Genomic DNA, 26,105 nt, shown 5'->3' with positions numbered 1-26,105 from the left:
AGAAAACGAGGCTGGAGCCGCCGGTTCCTCCTCCTGCCTGCTTATTGGTTAATCGGAAGGAGCTCTAATGGCTTGGTGTGAGGAGGAGGAAAAAGGACGAGCCGAGTTGATTTAGGAGGGTTGTAAAAGAGGGCTGCCTGACGCAACTGAGTGGCCGGCGAAACAGGCGAGGTTTGCTCTTTTCCTATAGCCAGCGTGGGGGCGAGCTGTGAAAAAAAAGGGAGGGCGAGTTGCATTTTGTTAAAATTGAACATTTACATTGGGGACGAAAAAGAGCCAACCACGTTGTCTGGAATTATTGTTCGTTTGTGTTACGTCTGCTGACTTATGCTGTAATTGCGTGAACGTTTCTCATTCTGCTGCTTAATTGCGTTACGTTTCTATGCCTGCTATTTAAAAGTTGCTGTTTAAAACCGAGCTCCTGTGGTTACGCCGGTTAATAACTTATGTTATTATAACATGGCATCGTGCGTTCTAACCTAAGGAAAAGATGAGTGATCCTGATGGATGTGTATTTCTTAAAACATTGCCACAAATAAGTAAGTTGTATGTAAGTCAGTGCGAACTCTACCTGAGTGTACGGTGCACTCAGTACTTACACAGAACTTACACAGGATCACGCTGATGCAGCACACCTGAGTTTTAACCCTGTTAAGCATTAGATGCACAAGTGTTGCAAAGTCAGATCATTGGAATGCTTCTACCCAGCCAGGGGCAAATGCATAAGTAATCATTTCAGTGGATCTGTGAATAACAACAAAATATCCAGAATATTTTGGGCTGTCAGATAATCGTGCCATATATGTGTAAAATGAGCCTTGCTGGAGCAGTGGGCTAATGCCTCCTTAAATAACACCAGCTGCCTGCAATTAGTGCAGGTTCGAGTCCCACCAGGCTCAAGGTTGACTCAGCCTTCCATCCTTCCGAGGTAGGTAAAATGAGGACCCAGATTGTTGGGGGCAATAAGCTGACTTTGTAATAATTGCCGCTTGGGGGGTGTATGAAAGCCCTAATAAGCAGGCATATACATAGAATGAAGGCTACTGCTAAGCTTGTAAGCCGCCCTGAGTCTTCGGAGAAGGGCGGGATATAAATGGAATTAAAAAAAAATTGTGTTCAGTTTGTTTTATTAAAAACGAATGAACATATTCATGCTAGTGACGGAGGGAAATCACTAAACTGCCAGTGCTTATATCTTGACTCATGGATGGTCTGGATGCCCGTGTCTTTTTTTCAAATGTTTTGCTTATGGCTTATTTTTTTCATTTTTGTTTGTTCTGAACTGAGATAAAATAAAATTCTGTGTACAAACCTAAGCCTTTGAAAAAATCTATTGTTGCTCTGGCTGAGGTTTGCGAAATCCTATAGAATCCTATACACTCCATTAACTTAATGATCATTGGTACCATTTTGGACAGTGCTCACCATCTCTTGGAGAAAAAGGAAACCATTCTCCAGCAGATGGTTGCCACTGACAGTACTAAAGCAAACAGTAGTGGAATTCATAAGTTCAATTTATACATTCATAATAATCACTAGATTTATATTCTGTCTTTATTTTGTACAATTCAGTGTACAATTTGTGAATTTATATTTAAATTCATAACTTCTGTTCTTGTTTGATCATATTTGGACTCAGATACCTGTTATCAGATACCTATTATCTACTGCTCCAAAAGACCATATCGTACAGTTTTAATGAATTGGGTAAGATCAAGAAAATAAGTATTGGGTGCTTGCAGGAGACTGCAGCTTGTCAGAACCATATTTCATGTTAAATCGGGCATTGAAATTGAATAGGGAGCACTAGGGAGAAGTTATTCACAGAAATATAGGAACCACACAGAAGAAAAAAAAATCTCTGTGAGGACTGTTCCCCCTGTAGACTGTTTTCAATATTCTTGTTGTGTAACAGGAGTGGAGGAGACCGAGATATGTATTGTAGTGTTCATGCTGCCATTTGGCATGCCTAATTTTCCCCCCCTCAAAGTCTCCATGAAGGTTAACTCCAGAAATAAATGCTGGATAAAATGCAGACAATTCTCAGGCAGAATGAGCTTCATAAATACATTTTTCTCTCTTATGCAGGATCATGGACAGCAACATTAATATCCATGTGCTCCGGCACTGCTTGGCTGAAGCAGGACAAAGTCACCTTCTTCAATTTTGGGAGGAATTAAATGAACTAGAAAAACAAGAACTGTATAAAGAATTAAACGCCATGGATCTCAAGGAGTTGGATCAGGCTTTCAAAAAAGCCATGTTAGATAGTAGCCATTTACCAGGGGAGGAAAGCATGGATGCAAAGATGGAACCTGTACCACGTGAGGTCCTTGGGAGTACAACGCGGGACCAAGCTCAGTTGCCAGTATGGGAGGAAGAAGGTAGGAATAAGGATCCAACCGGACACAGGATAGTTTTAAGAAACTAAACCTGCAGCATTATGTGACATTGTCTAGAGCAGACTTCCCCAATTAGCTGCTCTCCAGATGTTTTAGTCTATCACCTATGGAGAAAACCAGTTTGCAGAAGGTTGGCCTAGATAAACAAAAACTAAAGTAGGATCTCTCCTAGTCCAGTTTAGTCAGGAGCTCCAAGGACCCCCTCATTTCAACCCTGAGCTACAAATATTCTTCATTAGTTCAGTTTTTGCATATCATTTGGTAAATCTGCATTAAAGTGGTTTCACCAATTAATGCAAATGGAACCTTGTCTGCAATATTAGTATTTATAAATCTAAGGACATAAACTATTAATATAAAATGTATCTCATACACAAATGTATGTGCTTAAAATTTTTGTTTAAAAACCCAGAGTTGCCATTATGAAATCTGAAATGTTACACTTTCATCCTAAATCATGGTTTTTTGAACAAGTTGAAGTTGGCTGAATTACATACCATGTTATATCAAAACTAAGCTGTGTTATAATGTTTCTGTTATATCAGCTTTGTAATGAAGCAGTACTTTTAACCTTCTAGATCAGATGTGAAACTCGCGATGTCATGTGACGTTGCGCAATGCATCGAGACGGTTTTGCCATTGCCGGCAATGGGGTGGGCGTGGCTTCTGGATGATGCATCCGGCCCATGGGCCGGCAGTTTGACACCCCTGTTCTAGATATAAGTTTGATTTGATTATCAGGTGATTGCTTTCCTTATTATTATTAAAGCTAAATTCTTTATAGAAGCTTGTTGTTGTTGTTAGTTGCGAAGTTGTGTCTGACCCAGCGCAACCCCATGGACCTTCCTGTCCTTTACCATCTTCTGGAGTCCATTTAAGCTCACGCCTACTGCTTCGGTGACTCCATCCAGCCACCTCATTTTCCCTTTCTATTTTGACTGCTTAAGCTATACCTAGAATATTATATAATTTCCTGGACATAACATTTTAGAAACAACATTGACAAACTAGAGCATGTCCCAGAAAGGGCAAATGAAATAATAAGAAACTGAACAAAAATGTACTGGCTATTGTTAATCTAGAGAGGAGAAAATTGTGCAGCGCCATGGTAGCTGTCTTCAAGTATTTGAGAGTCTAACACATAGAGGAAGAATTCTTCAGAGTTGCTCCAGAAGACAACAAGAAACAATATCTTTAAATTATTGGGCAACAGTTTTTATTTGAACATCAGCCTAATGTCAAAAGCCATTTAACAGTGGGAGGGCTGTGTTTGGCTGAAGATGTTGTGCCTGTGGATTCCTCCACCGATCACAGCATTGGATTATATGATCTCTTTCAACTTTATATTCTATGATTTATGATAATTATTTAGTGAATTTAGTGTGTTTTGAAGAATGGTCAGCAATAACACTGAAAAAATACAAAATCTGAAGAAAGACTAGTATTACAGCTTGAATCAACTGAACTTGATAAACAAAACCTTTAACTTTAGCTCACCTCTTTTCCCCCAGCCGTTAGAATCCTGCATTGCTTGCAGGATAAGAACAAATCAAGTAAGGTGATTGAACTGAGAGATATTTAAGATGCTAGAAAGAGAGATTTTGGTAATACAGCATTCAGGCCACTGAACACTTGCAATATATGTAGGCACCACTGTGCTGCAGAAATTAAGTTTAAAAATTAATGTTGCTGTCTCATTATACCAGTTGCTCATCTGTCTAAATCTCCCTATAGAATCACTTGTAATGAAATGCTTCAGGAGTTTCAGGCACAGCTGCAAGCAGGAAGTTATCTAGGAAGATTTTACCCTAGAGGTGTTACAGTTGCATACATGTTACTTGGGCAAGTAACTATTTTTGCATTCTGTGATCAGAAAAGTTTTAGTTTTAGAATAGGTGTTTTCCATCCTGTGTTGACTTAGGCTTCTGCATAAAATATTATTTTGTAGTGAGTTTTTTTTACAACTGTAGTACATTGCACGAGAACCAGTTTGGTGTAGTGATTTAAGGCATCAAGCTAGAAGTGAAACACCATATTCTAGTCCTGTCTTAGCCATACAGCCAGTCACTTTCTCTCAGCCCTAGGAAGGAGGCAATGGTAAACCACTTCTGAAAAACCTTGCCAAGAAAACTGGAGGAACCTGTCCAGGTAGTCTCTGAGAATCAGACACAATTGAAGAAAAAAAAGTATATTGCATACAAATTCTGATACTGAAAAGAGCATGTACAGTCCTCAGTTCTGCTTCTGAAAGATTACCTGACATGTTAGAATTGCAAAACTTGCAATATTCAATCAATAAAACTTTTTAAATAGTACATTATTAAGGAAATGAATCTTAAATTGTACAACTTTAATCATTCTTATGCTGATCCACGGCCGTAATAAAGATTTTAGTTCTTAAGAATTCACGGCTGTTCTCCATCTGATAATTGCCATAATTTTACAAACTCCTTATTTTCTGTATTGGCTGCTCAATAGCTGAGGATGCTTTGTTTAATGAGAGGCACATGACAAGAATGATCATTAATACAGTTTTCCCGTATTAGGGAATTCCCTGTGTTGGAAAATTTCCACTGAAAGTACTGTACTAATTTTTTTTTGAGAGAATGTAGTGATTTTTTAAAATTACTATTAGTTTAATTTAGCACATCAGATATTTAGAAACAATAATGGTAATACCATTCTGAGATGCAGAAATTCCCCCCACCCCTTGTGCTTACAGTACAATTTCTTGTGACTATGCTGTTCAAAAATAGAATAAAATGTCTAATGCCCGTGAAGTGGCATTTGAAGGGATCAGATTATTATTCACTTTCATTTTTTTCTGTTTGGTTTAGGTCTCCGACAGATTTCTCAGGGCAAAGTTGCTGTTCTTCTGTTAGCTGGTGGACAAGGCACAAGGCTTGGTGTCTCGTATCCCAAAGGAATGTATGATGTAGGGTTACTCTCCCATAAAACTCTGTTCCAGATCCAGGCAGAGCGTATTTTAAAACTGCAGCAGCTAGCCGAAAAGCAACATCACCTTCAATGTGTTATTCCATGGTAAGGATTTCTTGTCCTTTCAAAAATGGATACATATCCTAGATGTATTTTGTGTCTGACTTTAATGAATTATGACTCTCTTGTTGTTCTGGGCAGGTATATAATGACCAGTGGCAGGACAATAGAATTGACTAAGGATTTTTTTTTAAAACACAAATACTTTGGTTTGAAGAAGGAGAATGTGATCTTCTTCAAACAAGGGATGCTACCTGCCATGGACTTCAGCGGGAAAATTTTCCTGGAAGAAAAGGGTAAAGTTTCTATGGCCCCAGGTAAGCTGTAGATCTATTTGGTTTATAGGAATGTATTAGTACCTCGAGATTGAAGCAGACTTTAAGATCTTGTTTGAGTAATTATCCATAGTCTAAAAGTCTGAAGATATAGGCAGTCAATCAGATTAAAAGGTTGATTATCTTTGCTTATTGGATTTACCAGGGATTTCTACACTAAAACAAGCAGGAGACAAAGTTATTTGAGTAATAGATATCATTCCACAGCACAGGCAGTTCAGCCAACATTTATATTTTAAAAATCCATTAAAATGTTTGCATAAAAAAATAGGAAATAATATTGATTTGAAAACTTTATTCAACAGTAAACAAGTATAGGTAGTCCTCATTTAACAATTGCAATTCATTCCAGAGAAACGGTCATTAAGCAAGCCATGTGGCAGAGAGATGCTCTGAAGATCACTGAATGCTGCAATTCTCATGCAGCAATGCCGGCATTATTGCTACTGCAGTGTGTGTTGTTGTCAAGTGCCAAAATTTGAACACAGGTGTGCACATTGGTCAGAAAATGATTTTTTTTGTATCACCATGTTTATTACTGTAATGTTTGCAAGTACTATCTGAAGCAGTTATTAAATGAGGGCTACCTTTTAGATGCAGAAACAAAATGTTCCCCATTCGTATTGCAAACCTTTCCATATCTGTATGTCGAATGTAGCTCGAAAAAAGTCAGAAATACTAAAAAAGAAACAAAAAAATGAAGAAATAATAAAAAGTATCATTTTCTTTTCTTTCTAAAGATGGCAATGGGGGTCTGTACCGAGCTTTAGGGGCTCATCATATCATAGAGGACATGGAACGTCGAGGAATTGGCAGCATACATGTCTACTGCGTGGATAATATTTTGGTAAAAGTTGCTGACCCTCGGTTCATTGGTTTTTGTATACAGAAAGGAGCAGATTGTGGAGCCAAGGTAACAAGTCATTACAGTGACTGTAAATCTATAAATCTATAATCCACGTAATAGCTTTACTTGTTTTCCTCTTTTTCCCATAATGATCTCTTTTGCTAACCTTAAGTTAATACAATTCTTGTTGTTTTGATAGATAACAATTGGGTATAATTTTTTTCCTAATATTTCTACAGATCACATCAATATAATATTTCTTTTCTATCTAGTCATTCTGGTTGCCCCATCATAGATCCTGTTTACAGTTCTTGTTTACATTTGTTTTTCCCACAATGTTGAAGACATGAGAAAATCTTAACCATTTTCTGAATACTTTTACCTTTCTTAAGGAATAAATAAGACTAAAAAAAGAAAAAAGAATAAGAGTAAAGAGAAATAAAAAGATAGTGTACTACTTAAAATACATGTTCCTCCTAAGATAATACAAGCTTGTAAGCCGCCCTGAGTCTTCGGAGAAGGGCGGGATATAAATGGAATTAAAATTTTTTAAAAAAATTATTTCTAAAAAATTTCCGTTCTTTTTTTACCATGATTAAAATATGTTTAATCTTTAAATATTCCATTTAATACATCTAGTCATCTAGTCTTTTAACTTTTATTCAAAACATTTTTTATCCATTGTAGTTTTCTTAAGGTCAGTCACGTTTAAATATCTAAAACATTTCCTTTATATAAGCCATTCCAACTTTTTTATATTACTCATATCAAGAAATAAAATAAGAAGAGAGAAGAAAAAGAGAGTACTACGTTACTTGAGGGGCTCATCCCTCTTGAAATAAAATTCATATCCAAAATCTATTTCTTTAACCATATTCAAATAGGTGTTTCTTTTTAAATATTCTCTCTGATAGGTCTCATGATCTATTTTCTTAATTTTCACTTTAGCCTTTTTCTTTTGCCCAGTATCTTTCTTAATCAGTATGTTCTGCTGAATCAAAGAATCTTTCCATATTCTTGTAGATGTTACTGTATATATAAAAAGGTAAGTCCAATACAATGTTTTGTAGGAGGCTTTTGCCCTTTCATGTTTGTTGAAAATCTTTTTCTTTCTTTTTCTCTTATCATTTCTCTCCAGTTCTCATGGTGTTCCTGACATCTCTGCAGTCCATTTTGTCCAATCTTTTTTTCTTGTCCTCAAATTTGTTTTGTGGTCTTAAAGTATAAATTGTTTTTCCCATATCCAATATTTCTTGTGAATTTTTTTCAACTTGGGTTAAATCATACTTCGTTTTGTTAGATTCCATCTTTGAGTCTCTACCTTCGAATTTGTGTTCAGTTATCTGTTTTATCTGCTCCTTCTCTGTTGTTTTCTGGGATTTTTGTTGTTGTAAAGTTAAATTGGAGATGGATTGGTTTATGTTTTCAGAGTTATTTTGGATTTCTTTGTGGTTTGAACTCATCATTATTTGAATTAGTTGCAGCATATCATATATCTCCTCTTGTTTTTTCTTGATAAGTTCTTTCTGCAAGTCTCTGATTTTCCATGATAGCCAAGAATCAAGGTTTTCTTTTCTCTGCAAATAGCTTTGGAGTCACAGTTAAGTAGATATTTGTAATCCAGAGAGTTCAAAAAAGTTTTTCCCCCCTGAAGTTTATAATTCTTTTCTTTGTCTGCAGCCCAGATTGTTTTCTTTTTTGTCACAGCTGTTCTCTACTATTAGAGCTTTAAAGGTCACAAGCACAGATTAGTTCTTTCCAGATTTTGCCAAGTCCTGTATGAGAGCCGTAGCTGTCATAGTCTTCATCCACCACTAGATGTCAGCTCCAGTTTATTTTTCAATTTTCAAAATAAACAGTTGTCTTTAAAATGAGAATCTTAACTATCCAGCAATTTCAAACTTATCCAAATTTAGGTTTTATGTTCATTTCATTTAAATGTGTTTTGGTCCTCCATAAATTCACCACTTCCGTTAGTGAAAGTTTGGGGCAAAGATCCCCCTCCTTGGGGGGATTTTCCCCCCCAGGAAATTAGTTGATAAGTAGGATAGATAAAATCGATACAGACACACTGTTTACAATCAACTTAAAGTAGTACTTTTTGACTTTGGTTGCTTGTAGCTTGGGCTAGACTCTGAAGTTAGGCTAGCCTTTTTCCTGTTGGTTTCTGGAAGGCTTCTCCCAGACTGATTGGGTCGACTGCCATCTCTCAGTGGTCCACGGGACTTCCTTCTTTGCTGCCTCTTCGGGGCGACTTCTGGCCCATTTAGGGCCCCCTAACAGGAAGGAAATCATTCGTAGGGCACGGAGCCCCGAAATCCTGCGGCTGCTCCGCTACTGTGCAAAACCGGAAGTTAGTGAATGTTTTTTAAATGTAAAGCCAGACAACACACTGTTTACCAAATATTAAGGCGACTATGTTAAAAAAATCAATTAATTATATTATAGAATCTATATTTTCATCTATCAGAGAAGTGTCATCAACATGTCACAGGCTATTGATGTATCTTCCTCCAATTTTAAAAGCTCATTTATATTTCCCCAATCCAACCTCTCTCAGTATATATCCAGCATAAAGGTAGAGCTTACAGCATTGTCTCACTCCTTTGCTGACCTGGAAGCAATCTGTCACATATTCCATCCAGATTGTGATTGTAGGTTTCACATAGGAATTATGAGACATTCTGGAATTCTCATTTTCCTAAGAACATTCTGCAGTTTGACCTGATTAACACAACTATACACTTTTCTGTAATCTGTGAGGCATGTATTGATTTCTTTTTGCTATTCTTTGGCTTTTTAAATTATTTAGCATACATCAGCCATAATATTTTGTACTCCTTGGCTTTCTATAAAGCCAGCCTGAGCATCTGGCACCTCCTTTCCATATATGCTTCTAAGCTATTTTGGATGATCCTATACCTAGGCATTATTTTGCTGCAATGTGAAATTAAGGATATTGTATAGTAGTTTGCACTAATTGTTAAGTCTGCTTTCTTTGATAATGGTATGTAAATTGACCTCTTAGAATCTGCTGGCCATTGTGCCATTCTCCAGATTTGCTGGCATCATTTTGGTTAGAAGATTTACTGATTGTTATTCTGTTCTTTGTTATAATTCTGTGGCTATTCCATCCATTCCTGTAGCTCTCTGACTTCGTAATTGCCAAGAGGTTCTTGTTAAAAGGGAATATATTCTAAAATATTCCAAGGAATTATCTTGGATGTTTACATCTCTCTTTTGATCTTTGTTTGATCTTTCTTAAATCAGTTACCTTCTGTCTATTAGCTTCCCCTAGCATACCAATTCAGGGTCATAAACTTCTTCTGATTTTAGAATTCTATAGAATAGAACAAAACTATAGTGAATTCAAAATCTTTAAAATATATATATATCCAGAGTTGCTTACTTTTTACTCTGAGATAACAGTAGGAATGAATATGTGTGTTTTAATTATCTGTTTGGTTCATTTGATTTACTAGTAATTCGCAAGCTATTTAGTAACACAATATCTACTCTTTTTGTAAATTAATTTCTTGGTTAGACTGGGATGCCATATCCATAATAGTAATAAGAAATTCACATGGATGCAATGAACAGAAATTACCAAGTTTGGCAGGAGGACTGCTTTATGATTACTTTGCTATGATGCCCTCATGTGGTGAGAGAGAAAGTGTCTCAAAAAGAAAAACAATTAGAGCTGGCAACTTTTGTAATATTACAGAGATTGTTTTGGTTGATGTAGCTTCCCAGTTTGGAAATTTTGATAGAATTCTTTCTGACAGAAGAACCATCATATTCTTCATCTGCCAGTTGATATGCACATTCCTGTTGCTAAAATGAAATGTTATAAAAGTCAATTTAAACTGCTAAACTGAGAACTTGAGGTGCTAATATGAATATTGGATTTCAAGAGCTTCTTGATGAGTTTTATCTTACACAACTTAAAGCCAAGACCTACAGAGATATTTCAATACAGGGGTGTCAAACTCAATTTCATTGAGGGCCGCATCAGCATTGCGGTTGCCCTCAGGGGGCCGGGTGGGTGTGGCCAGGGTGGGCGTGGCCTACTGGGTGGGCGTGGCTAGAGTGCGTATGGCCTGCTGGGTGGCCATGGCCAGCTCTACATCATTCGCATCAAGGTTTGCCTCTGGGGGCCCGGGCAGGAGTGGGACAGATCTGGGGGTCTCTAGCAGAAGGAGGGTCTCTGGGCCAGGGCCAAGGCAGTGGGGGCCGTTCCCTCACTGTTTCCAGGATGGCTTCGCGGGCCGCATGAAACCACTTCGCGGGCCGGATCTGGCCCCCGGGCCTTGTGTTTGACATGTCTGTTTCAATACAATCCATATTCATCTCTGACAGTCAAAATATGACTTTTGTGGTTAAATTAGCAACACTACTAAACTGTATTGGAACTCTCTACTTTTTGCTTTAAAACATACCTTTGACATTAGTACATACAGTATTGAACATATTGAAAACTCTGACTTTGTCAAGATCTGTTATATTTCAAGCATTTTAACAATGTGGTAAAATACTTAAAAATTATTTTGTTTTGTAAGTGCTCATTGAATTGCTATAGATCATTTGCACAGTTTGATCCCATCATTTGAAGTTTTCTTCTCTATCCCAATATATATTAAATTGAGGATAACAGTTATTGCATTTGAAGAAGGAATTACATTCCATCAAAAAACTGTTTACATTCCATCACAGTTATTTATAGCAATTCAAGTTATTACAATTCTGTTTTCTACCCGCTACAAGGTTGTCGAAAAAACTAACCCGACAGAACCAGTCGGAGTGGTGTGCCGAGTAGATGGTGTCTACAAAGTGGTGGAGTACAGCGAGATTTCTCTGGCCACAGCCCAAAAAAGATGTTCTGATGGCCGATTACTTTTTAATGCTGGCAACATTGCCAATCACTACTTCACAATGGAGTTTTTAAAAAACATTGTCAAGTAAGGACTTTCTTTAATGATGCTGATCTTTAAAGTGCTGCTCTGAGGTCATTTTTGCTCTTCATGCTAAAATCTTTTTTTTTTTTGTTATTATATTTGCTATGGTACAGCCTATATTACTCAGGATGGTTCAAACCAAGAAAAACTATTTAAGTTTAGCATACAATGAAAGTATCATATAGGCAACACTCACAAATTGCACAATGCAAATAATCTTTCTGAGGGGCACTTATCAGGATATTATTATATTTATTCAGTTTTATTTTCAAGGTTTTAACCAAGATGTTTTTAAATTCAATTTAATTTTTGGGTTTGTTTGTTTGTTCCTAGTTTGGAACTTGATTTGTCTATAAATTTAGCATCACAGGACATCTCTAATGATGTCCTGACGGGAAAAAGAGAAGTGATGAGGTGGCACAGTTTCTGGTATGTAGAATCACAATTGTTCAGAGATCAAGGTCAAAAACCATACAATAACTTAGGTTCTTTCAGAAAATGCGTCAAGAGATTTTAGTGCATTGATGTTTACACTGAACTGTAAACAAGGAAAGGGACAGGTTGAGATTACAAGCAGTGGTGAGTCCTAATTGACGGTAATTAATCATGATGCTACTTTCTTACAGGATTAAAAAGGTGGCTTAGGTATCTAGTTTTGGAATAGCTATTATTTGCCTGCCAGGATGATGGGATTTGATAGACCATGATGTGCTTCTCACTCTGCTGACTCCTATCTTGATGTTTCAGTGATTACGAACCTCAGCTGCAACATCACATAGCCCAGAAAAAAGTCCCATGTGTAGATGTGACCACAGGAAAAGCTCTGAAGCCTGACAAACCAAATGGAATTAAAATGGAAAAATTTGTATTTGACATCTTCCAGTTTGCTAAGTAAGTCCCAAGTGACTGACTGACTTATTTTGTGTGCATCTTCGTATATAACTTTTGGCTTTATTTTTCTTTTGAAAGTTCTCCCCCCCCTCCCACTCCTGATTGTATGGTTTATCATTTTGACTGCAGCTAAGAAGCTGAGCTGTCTCAAAACAGATAGAAGAGAAAGATACTAAGTTAAGCATGGATCAGAAAGGGATATGCCACATATAATATTGAAATTAGATTGTGTGACATTTGTAGGAGTTGTATGGTGTTATAGAAGAGTGAGAAACAGTAATGTGTGCTAAAAATTGTCTTGGGAACCAGTCAAAAGCAGCAGGAGGAACAGATGTGGTTTAAAGAGGAGAAAGCAGATATTCAGTGACCATCCTGTTTACACTGGCTCAGGGCAAACCTCTCCAAAGATTCTGTAATGCCAGTTTATCCTGGTGCCTACCTAAAAGAAGGACTGCAGCTAGCTCCAGCAATTGCTATGAAGTTGGTATGCATTTCAGTTTTGAAAGCTTTGAAAAAAAATATTTTAAGTGAAGATATAAATAATTGTAGAGGTTTTTTTTTCTTCCCCTGTATTGACTTTTCCTTGGCATATGAGTTTATTGCTGATGCCCATCTGTAGGGCTATACAGGGAGTGCAGAATTATTAGGCAAATGAGTATTTTGACCACATCATCCTCTTTATGCATGTTGTCTTACTCCAAGCTGTATAGGCTCGAAAGCCTACTACCAATTAAGCATATTAGGTGATGTGCATCTCTGTAATGAGAAGGGGTGTGGTCTAATGACATCAACACCCTGTATCAGGTGTGCATAATTATTAGGCAACTTCCTTTCCTTTGGCAAAATGGGTCAAAAGAAGGACTTGACAGGCTCAGAAAAGTCAAAAATAGTGAGATATCTTGCAGAGGGATGCAGCACTCTTAAAATTGCAAAGCTTCTGAAGCGTGATCATCGAACAATCAAGCGTTTCATTCAAAATAGTCAACAGGGTCGCAAGAAGCGTGTGGAGAAACCAAGGCGCAAAATAACTGCCCATGAACTGAGAAAAGTCAAGCGTGCAGCTGCCAAGATGCCACTTGCCACCAGTTTGGCCATATTTCAGAGCTGCAACATCACTGGAGTGCCCAAAAGCACAAGGTGTGCAATACTCAGAGACATGGCCAAGGTAAGAAAGGCTGAAAGACGACCACCACTGAACAAGACACACAAGCTGAAACGTCAAGACTGGGCCAAGAAATATCTCAAGACTGATTTTTCTAAGGTTTTATGGACTGATGAAATGAGAGTGAGTCTTGATGGGCCAGATGGATGGGCCCGTGGCTGGATTGGTAAAGGGCAGAGAGCTCCAGTCCGACTCAGACGCCAGCAAGGTGGAGGTGGAGTACTGGTTTGGGCTGGTATCATCAAAGATGAGCTTGTGGGGCCTTTTCGGGTTGAGGATGGAGTCAAGCTCAACTCCCAGTCCTACTGCCAGTTTCTGGAAGACACCTTCTTCAAGCAGTGGTACAGGAAGAAGTCTGCATCCTTCAAGAAAAACATGATTTTCATGCAGGACAATGCTCCATCACACGCGTCCAAGTACTCCACAGCGTGGCTGGCAAGAAAGGGTATAAAAGCAGGAAATCTAATGACATGGCCTCCTTGTTCACCTGATCTGAACCCCATTGAGAACCTGTGGTCCATCATCAAATGTGAGATTTACAAGGAGGGAAAACAGTACACCTCTCTGAACAGTGTCTGGGAGGCTGTGGTTGCTGCTGCACGCAATGTTGATGGTGAACAGATCAAAACACTGACAGAATCCATGGATGGCAGGCTTTTGAGTGTCCTTGCAAAGAAAGGTGGCTATATTGGTCACTGATTTGTTTTTGTTATGTTTTTGAATGTCAGAAATGTATATTTGTGAATGTTGAGATGTTATATTGGTTTCACTGGTAAAAATAAATAATTGAAATGGGTATATATTTGTTTTTTGTTAAGTTGCCTAATAATTATGCACAGTAATAGTCACCTGCACACACAGATATCCCCCTAAAATAGCTATAACTAAAAACAAACTAAAAACTACTTCCAAAAATATTCAGCTTTGATATTAATGAGTTTTTTGGGTTCATTGAGAACATGGTTGTTGTTCAATAATAAAATTAATCCTCAAAAATACAACTTGCCTAATAATTCTGCACTCCCTGTAGTTGATAGTAGTAGAAACAGAAAGTGGTTAAAATCTTTACACTTGACAAATCTCAAACTTTATTTTGAATCCAGGAACTTTGTGGTTTATGAAGTGCTGCGAGAAGATGAATTTTCCCCTTTGAAAAATGCTGACAGCCAAAATGGCAAGGACAATCCCACCACTGCGAGACACTCCTTGATGTCACTGCATCACTGTTGGGTTCTCAATGCCGGTGGACACTTTGTAGATGAAAATGGAACACGCCTGCCAGCTATTCCCCGGTTAGAAAATTTGACCTTCCCTTAATGTTTACCTTCCATCTCTAATATGAGCACTTTCTATAGTCTGGGTGTAATTCCAGTTCAGCCGAGAGAACATACACAGTTGTGTTACCAATGTGCTCAGAATTGTAGTTAAAGAACACAGTGATCTGAATAACAGAGTTCCCTTTGAAACGACAGCGTAGTGTTTTTCAAATTTGGACCTTTAAAATGCGTAGTCTTCAATTCCAGAATTCCCCAGTCAGAATGCTGGTTGGGGAATTCTGGAAGTTGAAAATCAACTCATTAAAATTTCCTACTTCGAAAAAGGCTGGTCTAGTCTGTGTGCTCTGTGTCTGAGACAGGAGTTAGAACAGGTATTCTTGGAAAGAAAATTTTTATTGGAAGAACAAAATTAAAATTTAAAAAGGAGCTTTGTGTATGAAACAGCAATGAAGAATCAAAATAGCATATTTTTATAGGTCAGGAGTATCAAGCTCTTCACGTCACGTGATGTATCGCGACATATCGTGACTTCTCCTTGCCAGAGCTGGGGTGGGTGTGGCTTCCACATGATGCATCCCGCCCACAGGCCGGTAGTTTGACACGCCTGTTATAGGGGATGTACAGGAAGTTTAGCTCTCAGTTTAAGGTTTCTGTTCCTGAGCTGAGCTAGATGGGCCACTAAATTGGGATGAAGTAGTCCCATTTGTTTGTACCTGAATGCTCTTAAACATTTGACTTTGGAATCTTTGCCCCCTCTGTTTTCTTTCTTGGGAGAGATGGCAACAGTTAATTTGTTTTGATGTAGGAGGAACAGTGAAGAAGAAAATGTCAGATGATATAGTGTTAAAAACCTCATCACCTTTATTATATAGCAAGAAAGGTTGACTGTTGTGCTACAAATTTCCATCTGGTTCTAAAAAATGTTGCAAGAAATCATATTGGAGTTGAGTATCAAGGTCAAAAAAGCTCATTATTGAAGAAAGATCTCTGAAATTCAAGGATAGGCAGTGTTTTGCTCTCCAAATATTGCTGAAATAACAATTTGCAACGTCCTTCAATATTGCTATCTGGGTGCAACTTTGGGAGTAACATTTTATCAAGATCTAGAAAACCACATGTTGCTCAGTACTGATATCAAATTGATATCTGAGATCCAGTTTGGTCTAGTGGTTAAGGCATTAGGCTAGAAATCAGGAGACTGAGTTCTACTCCTGCCTTAGGCTGGGTGACCTCGGCTCTTTTATGACTCATGGACTTCAACTCAGGAATAGCTGACTCAGGAATTCTGGGATTTGAAATCCATGAGTCATAAAAGAGCCGAGGTTGCCTACCCCTGGGCTAGTCACTCTCTCCCAGCCCAATTCATCTCACAGTAGAGGGAGGAAGGAGTATTGTATATGTTCATCTCTTTGACTTATTTATAAAAAAATATTAACATTATTAATAAAAATAAAATCATTAAAAATAGGGTTCTGAATAAAAAAAGCTGACATTCAATTTAGTGTACAGGTATTCCTCAACTTACAACCGCAGATTTCTAGGACCAGAATTTTAGTTACTAAGTGATGCCATTGTTAACTGAGTTATCATGTGAGTAGACCCGCTTTTATGACCATTCTTACCATGTTATGACCTTTTTTACCACTGCAAATCATGCAGTCATTAAGCAAATCTGCTTCCGCTATTGACTTTTGTACAAAACGGACTGGGAGGTCGCTAATCACAATCATGTGACTGTAGAATGCTGCAGCCGTGGCAAATGTGATCTTGGCAAATGCCAAGCACCCAAATCATGATCACATGACCGTGGAGGTAGTACAAATCATAAGTCACTTTTCAACATTGTCATAACTTCAAACTGTTGTTAAAGAAATGGTCATAAGTTGAGGACTACCTGTCTGCTTCCAACCTCCTAAATATATGGATAGAATCTGCCCATGATACAGAAAGACCACTTTTTAGATTTGGCACACTCCTCAATTTTGTGTCCCTGCTCATTAATCCTTTTTCTTCCCATATGACAGCAACACAAATGGAAGGTCAGATGTGATCCAAGCTGATGCCAATCACAAGTAAATATACTGTCTCGGGCCGCTGGGAATGCATGGTGATGGGTCTGCTTGGGAACTGGCTAACACACCTCTCCATAGCATATAGGGTCTTGGTACTCCATTTATTTATATGGTATTAAATACAACAAACAATTCTAATTTACTTATTTCTTGGAACCTGTGAAATAGTGGCCAGTGGCTATCTTAGATTCACTTCTTGGAAGACCTTAGTCTGCATGCGTAGGGCTTTTTTTCACACTTATAAAATCTGTTGTGGCTTTTTAAATTTAAGTAACAAGCTTTGCTGGCGGACTGTTTTGGAAATAATAATAATAATAATAATAATAATAATAATAATAATAATAATAATAAGAAGAAGAAGAAGAAGAAGAAGAAGAAGAAGAAGAAGAAGAAGAAGAAGAAGAAGAAGAAGTTGGAAGGGACCTTGGAGGTCATCTAGTCCAACCCCCTGCTCAGGCAGGAAACCTTATACCGTTTCAGGCAAATGGCTGTCCAATCTCTTCTTAAAAACCTCCAGTGTTGGAGCATTCATTCATTCATGCGCTGACTCAGGAATTCTGGGAGTTGAAGTCCATGAGTCATAAAAGAGCCGAGGTTGCCTACCCCTGGACTAGACTATGAAGAAAAAGAGATCATAGGAGCTGTAATAAATGAAGACGGTAGTAAAGGGAGCTGTCCAAATGTGACTAGGGAAAGAATAGAGGGGCTTCTTATTTATAGATATTAGGTTATTGAATAGGTATTAAATAATTCCTTGAGATTATTTTGTATTTATAGTCGTTCTGTCATATATCCTAAACGACACTGTTTTGTCTTACCTGAAAGCCGATCTCGCAGGAAAAGGTAATAGATAGATCCTAGTCAACCCATGTATAGGTTCCATATCTTTAGAAGCAACTTATTGCTTAGGGTTCTTTCATCCCACCCAAGCTCCCGGATGAATAAGTGAATTTCACTATCTTTGATTGTAGGATAGGATAGGATAGGATAGGATAGGATAGGATAGGATAGGATAGAACCTTGGAGGTCTTCTAGTCCAGCCCCTTACTCAAGCAGGAGAACCTATACCATCGCAGACAAGTGACTGTCTAGTCTCTTCTTAAAAAACTCCAGTGATGGACCACCCATGGTTTCTGAAGGCAAGCTGCTCCACTGGTTAATTGTCCTCACTGTTAGGAAGTTTCTCCTTAATTCCAGGTTGCTTCTCTCTTTGGTCAGTTTCCAGCCATTGTTTCTTGTCCTGCCCTCTGGTGCTTTGGAGAATAATGTGACCCCCTCTTCTTTGTGGCAGCCCCTCAAATACTGGAATACTGCTATCATGTCACCCCTATTTCTTCTTTTCTTTAGACTAGCCAAACCCAAGTCCTGCAGCCGTTCTTCATATGTTTTAGTCTCCAGGCCTTTGATCATCTTAGTTGCTCTTCTCTGAACTTTTTCCAAGGTCTCAACATCTTTATTGTAGTATGGTGACCAAAATTGGTTGCAGTATGCGAGGTGTGGTCTCACTTGGGTTTATAAAAGCAGTACTAATACTTCCCATGATCTTGATTCTTTTTTTAAAAAAATATGTTTTATTAATTTTTTTTACATGTCACCATCAATATTTGGCAAACAGTGTATTGTCTGGGTTTGTATTTACAAATAATCAATAACAATTACTTTCTATAATTCCATATTCCACATAATAGCTTTTCTTGATTTTTTCTCTCCTTCCAATAATATTCTCTTTTATCAACCTTGAATTAGTATATTTCTTGATAATTTTGAAAGATAACCATTAAATATCTACAAATAACCTCCACCTCATTACTAAGCTTCTTTTCTAATTAATCATCTTGATCACCTTGTCATAGATCCTGTTTTTAGAGTTCTCATTTAAATTTATTTTCCCCACAATATTTCAAAAGAAAACATTTTATTTGTTAAAATTTTCTTAGAGTTAATTACATTTAGATATTTAAATCTTTTTCCTCATATGAACCATCCCAACTCTTACATTTTCCATATCGTGAAATAATATGCTGTTTAAAAAAGAAAAAAAACCATATCCCTCTTAAGCTAAAATACATTAGGTTCAATGTTTTATTCTCTTAAAGCTTATTCAAGTCTTCAAAATCCATTATATTTAAGTATCTAGTACATTTCCCTCATATAAATCATCCCAAACATTTTTATGTTTCTCATATCATAGACAAAAAATATTATGTTGCTTAAGAAGCCTATTCCTCCTAAGCTAAAATTCTGTATTCACAGTTTTATTTCTTTAACCGTATTCAAACAAGTGCTTAATCTTTAAGTATTCCATCAAATGAGTCCCATCATCTGATTTCTTAATTCTGGCTTTAGCCTTTTTTTTGCCAAACATCTTTTCTAATCAGTATGTTCCATTGAACCCAAAGATTTTCCCATAATTTTGTAGATATTGTTATAGGTACAAAAGATAAGTCAAGTAAGGTGTTTTTGTAGAAGTATTCCTCAAAAATCTTTGTTTCTCCCATCTCCTTTTTTTTCTCAAGTTCTTGGAATCTTGAAGTATAGGTTATCTTTTCCATATCCAGTATTTCCTGCAAGTTTTCTCCATCTGGATTAAGTCACAGCTCCTTCTATTATTAAATTTCATCTCTTAAGTTTCTTTCCTCTATTTTATATTCAATTATCTTTTTTACTTGATCTATTTTTTTGTTTTCTGATCATTTGTTTGTTGTGACATTAAAATAAGAATATGTTCGAAATTAATGGTTTGAAATTAATGTCATTTGTATTTGTTGTAACATAAGATACATTTCCTCCTGGAAAGTATTTGTTTTTTCTTGATAGGTTTTTTCTGCAAACCCCTGATGTTCCATAATGACCAAAAATCCAAGTTTTCCTTTCTCTGCCAACCACTTTAAAGACACAGTTTAATAAGTATTTATAATCCAGGAAGGTCAATTTTTTTCTAAGTTTTATAGTTCTCACTTTGTAGATAGCCCACAATATTTTCTTTTCTTTTATTGCAGCTGTTCTTTGTTTAGTTAAAGCATTGAAGGTCACAATGACAAGTTTTTTTTCTGGGCTGTATATTTAGTGCAGTATTTTCATCTACCATTAGATGTCAGTACCAGTTCATTTTTCAGTTTTCAAAACAAATAATTACCATTTATTTCCATCAAGAATCTTTTGCCAGGAGAATCTTAACATAATCCATCAATTTCACACTTTCCAAGTTTAAGTCTTATACTGATTTTATTTCTGTATAATTCTATTCCCCATAAATTTAATTTGCTGCTTCCATCTAGAGGAGGGTGGAGCAGAATCCCCCCCCCCCTCACTTTTGGAGGATTTTTACTTCTGGGTTTGTTTGTTTCAGGAAATCAGTCAGGTATAAGAGAGAGAATCAGTATTCTTACCCAGTTCAATCATGCTGTTTACAATCACGCTTAACTTAGTACATTTTGGTTTCGGCTGCATGTAGCTTGGGCTAGTTTCAACAATGATGCTAGCCTTTCTTCTGCTGGTTTCTGGAGAGCTTTCCCTGGACGTCCAGATTGACGTCCAGGGCTTCTCTCCTTCTTTGCCACCTCTTCGGGGTGGCTTTTGGCCCCAAACAAAGAGAAATCAGCCGTAGGGTGCAGAGCCCCGTGATCCCTCGGCTGTTGTGCTAACTGTGCAAAACCGGAAGCCTGCGTGATCTTGATTCTATGCCTCTGTTTATACAACCCAGGATTGTATTAGCTTTTTTGGCTGTTGCTGCACATTGCTGGCTCATACCCAAGTAATCGTCCACTAGGACTCCAAGGTTCCTCTCATAATTACTGTTTTTGAGCCAGGTCTTGCCTAATCTGTAGTTATATCTTTGATTTTTCCTGCCTAAATGTAAAATGTTGCTCTTCTCTACATTGAAACTCATTTTGTTGGATAGGGCCCATTGTTCAAGTTAGTCAAGATCTTTTTGAATCCTGACTTTGTATTCTGCGGTGTTGGCTATTCTTGCTAGTTTAGTGTCATCTGCTAATTTGATGAGTTCCCCTTCCATTCCCTCATCTAAGTCATTTATAAAGATATGAAAGAGTACTAGGCCTAAGATGGGGCCTTCTGGTACCCCACTGCTTACTTCTCTCCATGTGGATGTGATGCCATTGGGGACTACTCATTGAGTACGGTTTGTCAGCCAGCTACAAATCCATCTGGTGGTGATGTTGTCTATTCCACCTTTTTCTAGCTTGCCAAGGAATAGATCTAATCAGGCCCATTATTTATCACTTTATAAAGATGTGTATAATTATCAGAACACCTCTAGTCCCCAATTTTCTGGCAGGCATCACAGGTCTTTGTAAAGACACCATTCTCTACACAGACATCTTCACTGATTTTATCTTTTCAGAAGATAAAGAACATTGAGGAAAATAATCCCCATACTTCCACAAAATGTAGGAATGAGGTTTCCTTCTTATTTTTGCTGTGACTCAGGGAAAAGAGAATATTCTAATATCTAATATCCTCCAAAGCTAAACACAAATCATATGAGCCACCTTCTTCTGCTTTCAATCCTTTGCAAAGGGAAGATTTGAATACTGGGAAATTCTATCTTTTAGGTACAGGTAGTCCTCTACTTAAGGAATATAATAGAACCTGGAATTATCATCAACGTTCACTGTGGTCAATGTGAAGGCATCATATGGCCAGATCCTGATTTTTTAATATATACTGCTCAAAAAAATAAAGGGAACACAAGATAAGACATCCTACTATTAAATACAGTACATTCTGTTGTTTAAATGTTCCCGTTATTTTTTTGAGCAGTATATTTTTTTGCAGCAATTGTTAAGCAAATGCTGCAGCTGTTAATTGAATGGCATGGTTGTTGAGGAATCAGTTTTCCACAATGGTGTTTTTTGATGGAAACTGAAAATAACCCTGGAAACCAGCAAATCAACACTGCAAATTATGGTCATGTGACCGTGGGACATTGCAAATGGCCATAAAGGTGAGCTAGTTGGCAAGTGCTTAAAAGCAGATCACATGACTATGGGGGTGTCTTAGCTGTCATAACTTCAAAAACAGGCTTTTGCAGGGGGGGAGACTGTCTAACTTCAAACATTCGTTAAGTGACCAGTCATAAGTTGAGGACTACCTGTATCTACATTTTCCTTGTTCTCCAGTTTGGAGGATGTAAAAAAATTCAGGCTGTCTCCTTCTATTACTTTTCCATCTGTGCAAGTGAAAAAAGACACTTTTCACTCAGTGTTTCCTACAAAACTCGAGCAAGAGGTGAGATATACACATTGCATTACATTTTGGAAAACAGTGGTTTTTTCCTGTTCTTTTTTTCGAAGTTGCAATATTAATTTTTGTCTTTCATAAGCTTTGGGAGACAGGAATTCTTCCTCATAGGCTTGGGGATTTAGAACAGAGAAGAAGTGACTGCTGAAAACATTTCATGTTTCTTAACATTTGAACAAAGGAAAACATTGAATTGCACTGCACTTCTGGTGATTTTGAGGTCACGTCCATGTGGTTTTCTTGCAGCAACAGAGGACTGATTTGCAGTTTCTGGAATCCAAGATTGGCGGGGGGGGAGGTGTTTTTATTTTCTAGTCTAATCTACCGACCCAATAAAATATTCTACTGCTTCTCATCACTGTGTCATCACCATGTCTGCTCTGCTTAGCTTTTAAGATCAATCCAATCCATCTAGATACTGCCACTAACTTACTGAACATCTGCATATCTCAGCAAATAAAAGAAAATTTCTATCACCAAAAGTTGCTTGTCTTGAGTACAAATAGAGACAAGCAGATTAAGCAGAGATGAGATTAGTTTTTGAAGAGATGTTCCCAGTTGGGCAGTTCAGTATTCTTATATGGACACATAGTATGCCTGGATAGGCAATAACTTATTCTTTTGGGAGTACTGGATGAGTAGGGACCCAATGATTGACTTCCGTTAGCATTTTCTGATTTCAGTGAAGTGGTTATAATTTTTTCTGTACTCACATCTATTTTATTTTTATTAAATTATTAAATTTATATACTGCCCATCTTGCTGTTCTCTGCAACTCTGGATAGAATATCCACCTTTCAATCCACTATCTTGTTAGGAATTCATCAGTTGACTCTTAAGCATGTACCTACGTAGCATGATGGGCAAGCATCTTTATGCAAGGACAGAAATAGAGTAAGGAATAGTGAGTGAAAGAAATTAAAGGCACATGATAAGAGAGAAAAGAAGAAGAAATATAACTAGTTTACACTGACACTTTTAATTTTGTATCTCTATAAACCTTTGCTTCCCCCATATCTGTGTACTGATTTATAAACTGCTTTTTGCAGTTGAAACTCATGCTGTGCCTCTCGCTCCTTCTCACACACTCACTGACCCACACAACACTTATTGTCCAGCCATGCAACCCTCTCTGACCCATATGACATCTCTCATGCTGCCTGCCGCATCCTTTCCAGCTCTCATGGCACCCCACGCATGTTTGTGAGCCTCTGCCCACCCTCTGCAACCTGCATGGGACCTCTTGTGCACCACCATGTAGCCTTTTGCACCTTCTCTGACCCACATGGTGTGTCTTGTGCATCCTCCCCAACCTACATTGTTCCTTCCTTGCACCCCTATGCAGCCCTCGCTTTCCCCAACAGCAGCTACTTACCTGCTGGCCAGCCTGGAACTTCTAACATCTTGCCGGCTTCCCCATTTTCTTATGGGAAGCTGGCAGGAAATGTTGCAGTGGTTCTGAAATGGCCACAACCCTACCAAATTTCAATCCCACAAGAGTAGTGGGTCTATAAGTTAGCCAATTTGAGGTAACTTGTTTCAGAAATTGTTGCCTTTACAATGCACCACCTAGCACAATTGAAGGTTACAAGCAGACACAAGAGTTTTAATATTGTGTAGATATGGTGTGATACTAAAAGTTGAGGATTGACTAGGTTTCAATATTTCTCTTTTTTTCCTGGAAAAAAATGACATTTCACAAAATATTTCCTCTCTAAATAGCGCATTCCCCACTCTCGCGCGCATCTTGCATTGCATGCTTTTAACCAATTTCTCTGTCTGCAGATGATGGAACTACTCCATAGCTACTATTTAGATTTCTGCAGCACTAAAAACAGGTTTCATGACAAGAGCAGAGAAAGACATTCATGTCTTAACAAGAGTTTGCCATGTGCATAAGTAATATAGGTGTATTGGAGTGTTTCTCATCCTGAACTAACACTTTTTCTTTATAATTGTTCCTTAGTTTGAAGGATGCAAATGACTTGCCAATTCAGTGTGAGATTTCTCCTCTTGTGTCCTATGGGGGTGAAGTAAGTTGCTGTGGTATTCTAAATTCTTTTTCTCCTCCCCCGCCTTCTCCTAAACATCCTGTCCTAAAGTAACAATTCTTCTTTATGGATGATAAGATAAATAAGCCCTGATGGTGCAGTTGTTATAATGCAGTATTGCAGGCTAACTCTGCCCACTGCCAGCAGATCGATCCTGACTGGCTCAAGGTTGACTTAGCCTTCCATCCTTCTGAGGTTGGTAAAATGGATCCTGATTGTTGGGGGTAATATGCTGACCCTGTAAACCACACAGAGAGTGCTATAAAGCACTGTGGAGCAATATATAAGTTTAACTGTTATTGCTGAATATGTATATAGATGATAGGGCAAAGTTGAAACAAGGAATGTGGTGTAATAATGGGAAAGTTAATATTCCGGAGGCTCGTGGCAAATGTCCCAGGCATGTAATCCTTGTTTTCCATACTTACATTGAATTGTGAGTAGAGAGGGATGTTTTGTTGCTGATCACTTGTATTACAACTTGCAATGGTTTGTATAGACTTATTGGTGTTAATATAATTAAAGCACACAATACATTTATGGATTACTACTTCATTCCTTGAAATTGGGATTTGTATTATATTTATATTGTAAATTAGACTGCTAAACTTGCTAGCTTACTCCAATAGCTAAAAATACTGCTTTAAAACATCACTTTTACAAAGCTGTCTTTCATAGAAAATTGGGTAAGCAGCTAATTACAATGCAGTTGCAAGCCATCATAAGGGGGCTTTCATCAAAATTGTTCTCATATACTATAATTATGCCACAGTAAAAAGGTTTAATTGGACTTTTCTAGGTCTTGTGAACTTGAAGGTTTAACATGAATATATCAAGTGCTCCTAACACTTGATTTTCATCCCCATAATAATCCTAAATGGAGGATGATAATACCTTAAGTATATATATCTTAAAAAATAGGGTTTAGTATGCTATATTTAAGGCCACCCAGTACAGTCTGAACAGGAATTTGAAATTGATTCTCTCAAATGGAAAGTCCAAATCGCATATTATATTTGATGGTTAAATTTGCTGTACTGATACTAAGTTTATCCTGACTAGTTTCTGAATGCTTCCTTTTCTCCTAGGGATTGGTGGAGTTGGTCAAAAACAAAGAATTCCATGCTCCTTTGATTATTGACCAAAGTGGGATCCATGAGCTAGTGAAGAATGGTGCCTGAAATCTCCAGGAATGATCATCTTTCTAGTCCGGGATTTTATGATTCTTTCAATGTCGGACTGAGTATTTAAACAAAGGTTTCACTATCATCTTGAAGAATCTTCACTCAAACTGAGTTTCCTTAAAAATCAGTAGTAGGCTACAAACAAGAAGAACTGCAATGTGACTTCATCTTGAAATCCTTGATACAACTATTTATATAATTCTTAACCTTTTAAATGGTTACTGTTTCAAATTGCAGCACCTATTCCATCACATGCTGCAATCTGAAGACATCAGCATTTTCTTCCAAATCCTTTATTACACCTGTAAATGGTCTTAAGTGGTACGAAAGTTGGAATGCTTATATGATTTCTTATTTTTCTGTTTGATTTTTGCATTTGGTACCCACGCTTTACAAACAATTATATCTTGCTGGAATTGCACAATTGAAACACTAAAAAAGTAATGCAACTGAATTAAAATGAATTAAAATGTTTTCCTAACATAATGTTTCTTGAAACTTCTTTAATACTTGACTTATATTTATGTTACGGCAGAGGCTATAAGATACTAAGATAACAAGAGACTAAGATGTTTTTCTTTATTTCTGTGAAGAACACTCTCTGCAGTCAATAAGGAACTAAAGAATAGATTCTCCTCCCAAGTTTTGTATATAGACCAAGGATACCACA

General features: G+C 37.5%; 1 protein-coding gene across 3 annotated transcripts; it reads left to right on the top strand.

The window, feature by feature from the left end:
- The first annotated feature begins 7 nt into the window (after window positions 1-7).
- Window positions 8-25,915, top strand: UAP1 (UDP-N-acetylglucosamine pyrophosphorylase 1). Of its 3 annotated transcripts, none has more exons than XM_083358910.1 (11): window positions 8-166; window positions 2,089-2,384; window positions 5,240-5,444; window positions 5,541-5,716; window positions 6,475-6,647; window positions 11,346-11,539; window positions 12,284-12,427; window positions 14,693-14,881; window positions 16,891-16,938; window positions 24,167-24,233; window positions 25,340-25,915. In XM_083358910.1, exons 2-11 carry the CDS (start codon window positions 2,093-2,095, stop codon window positions 25,430-25,432), a joined length of 1,581 nt encoding a protein of 526 aa, XP_083215036.1. In that variant the 5' UTR covers window positions 8-166; window positions 2,089-2,092; the 3' UTR covers window positions 25,433-25,915. The 3 variants fall into 3 exon arrangements, with proteins under 3 accessions (XP_083215036.1, XP_083215035.1, XP_083215037.1); XM_083358909.1 differs by having other exon boundaries at window positions 11-171; XM_083358911.1 differs by lacking the exon at window positions 12,284-12,427 and having other exon boundaries at window positions 11-171.
- Window positions 25,916-26,105: the final 190 nt, after the last annotated feature.

The sequence above is a fragment of the Vipera ursinii genome, assembly GCF_947247035.1.
Source record: "Vipera ursinii genome assembly, chromosome: 3".
NCBI classification, from domain to species: domain Eukaryota; kingdom Metazoa; phylum Chordata; class Lepidosauria; order Squamata; family Viperidae; genus Vipera; species Vipera ursinii.
This window is presented reverse-complemented; position numbering and strand designations above follow the sequence as displayed.

Bases quoted from the DNA above. Each gene is read 5' to 3' on its own strand.
- UAP1 (XM_083358910.1), top strand. From the start codon at position 2,093: ATGGACAGCAACATTAATATCCATGTGCTCCGGCACTGCTTGGCTGAA. The intron at 2,385-5,239 runs GTAGGAATAAGG...TGTTTGGTTTAG, and splicing joins GCCAGTATGGGAGGAAGAAG to GTCTCCGACAGATTTCTCAG. The intron at 14,882-16,890 runs GTTAGAAAATTT...CCCATATGACAG, and splicing joins CGCCTGCCAGCTATTCCCCG to CAACACAAATGGAAGGTCAG.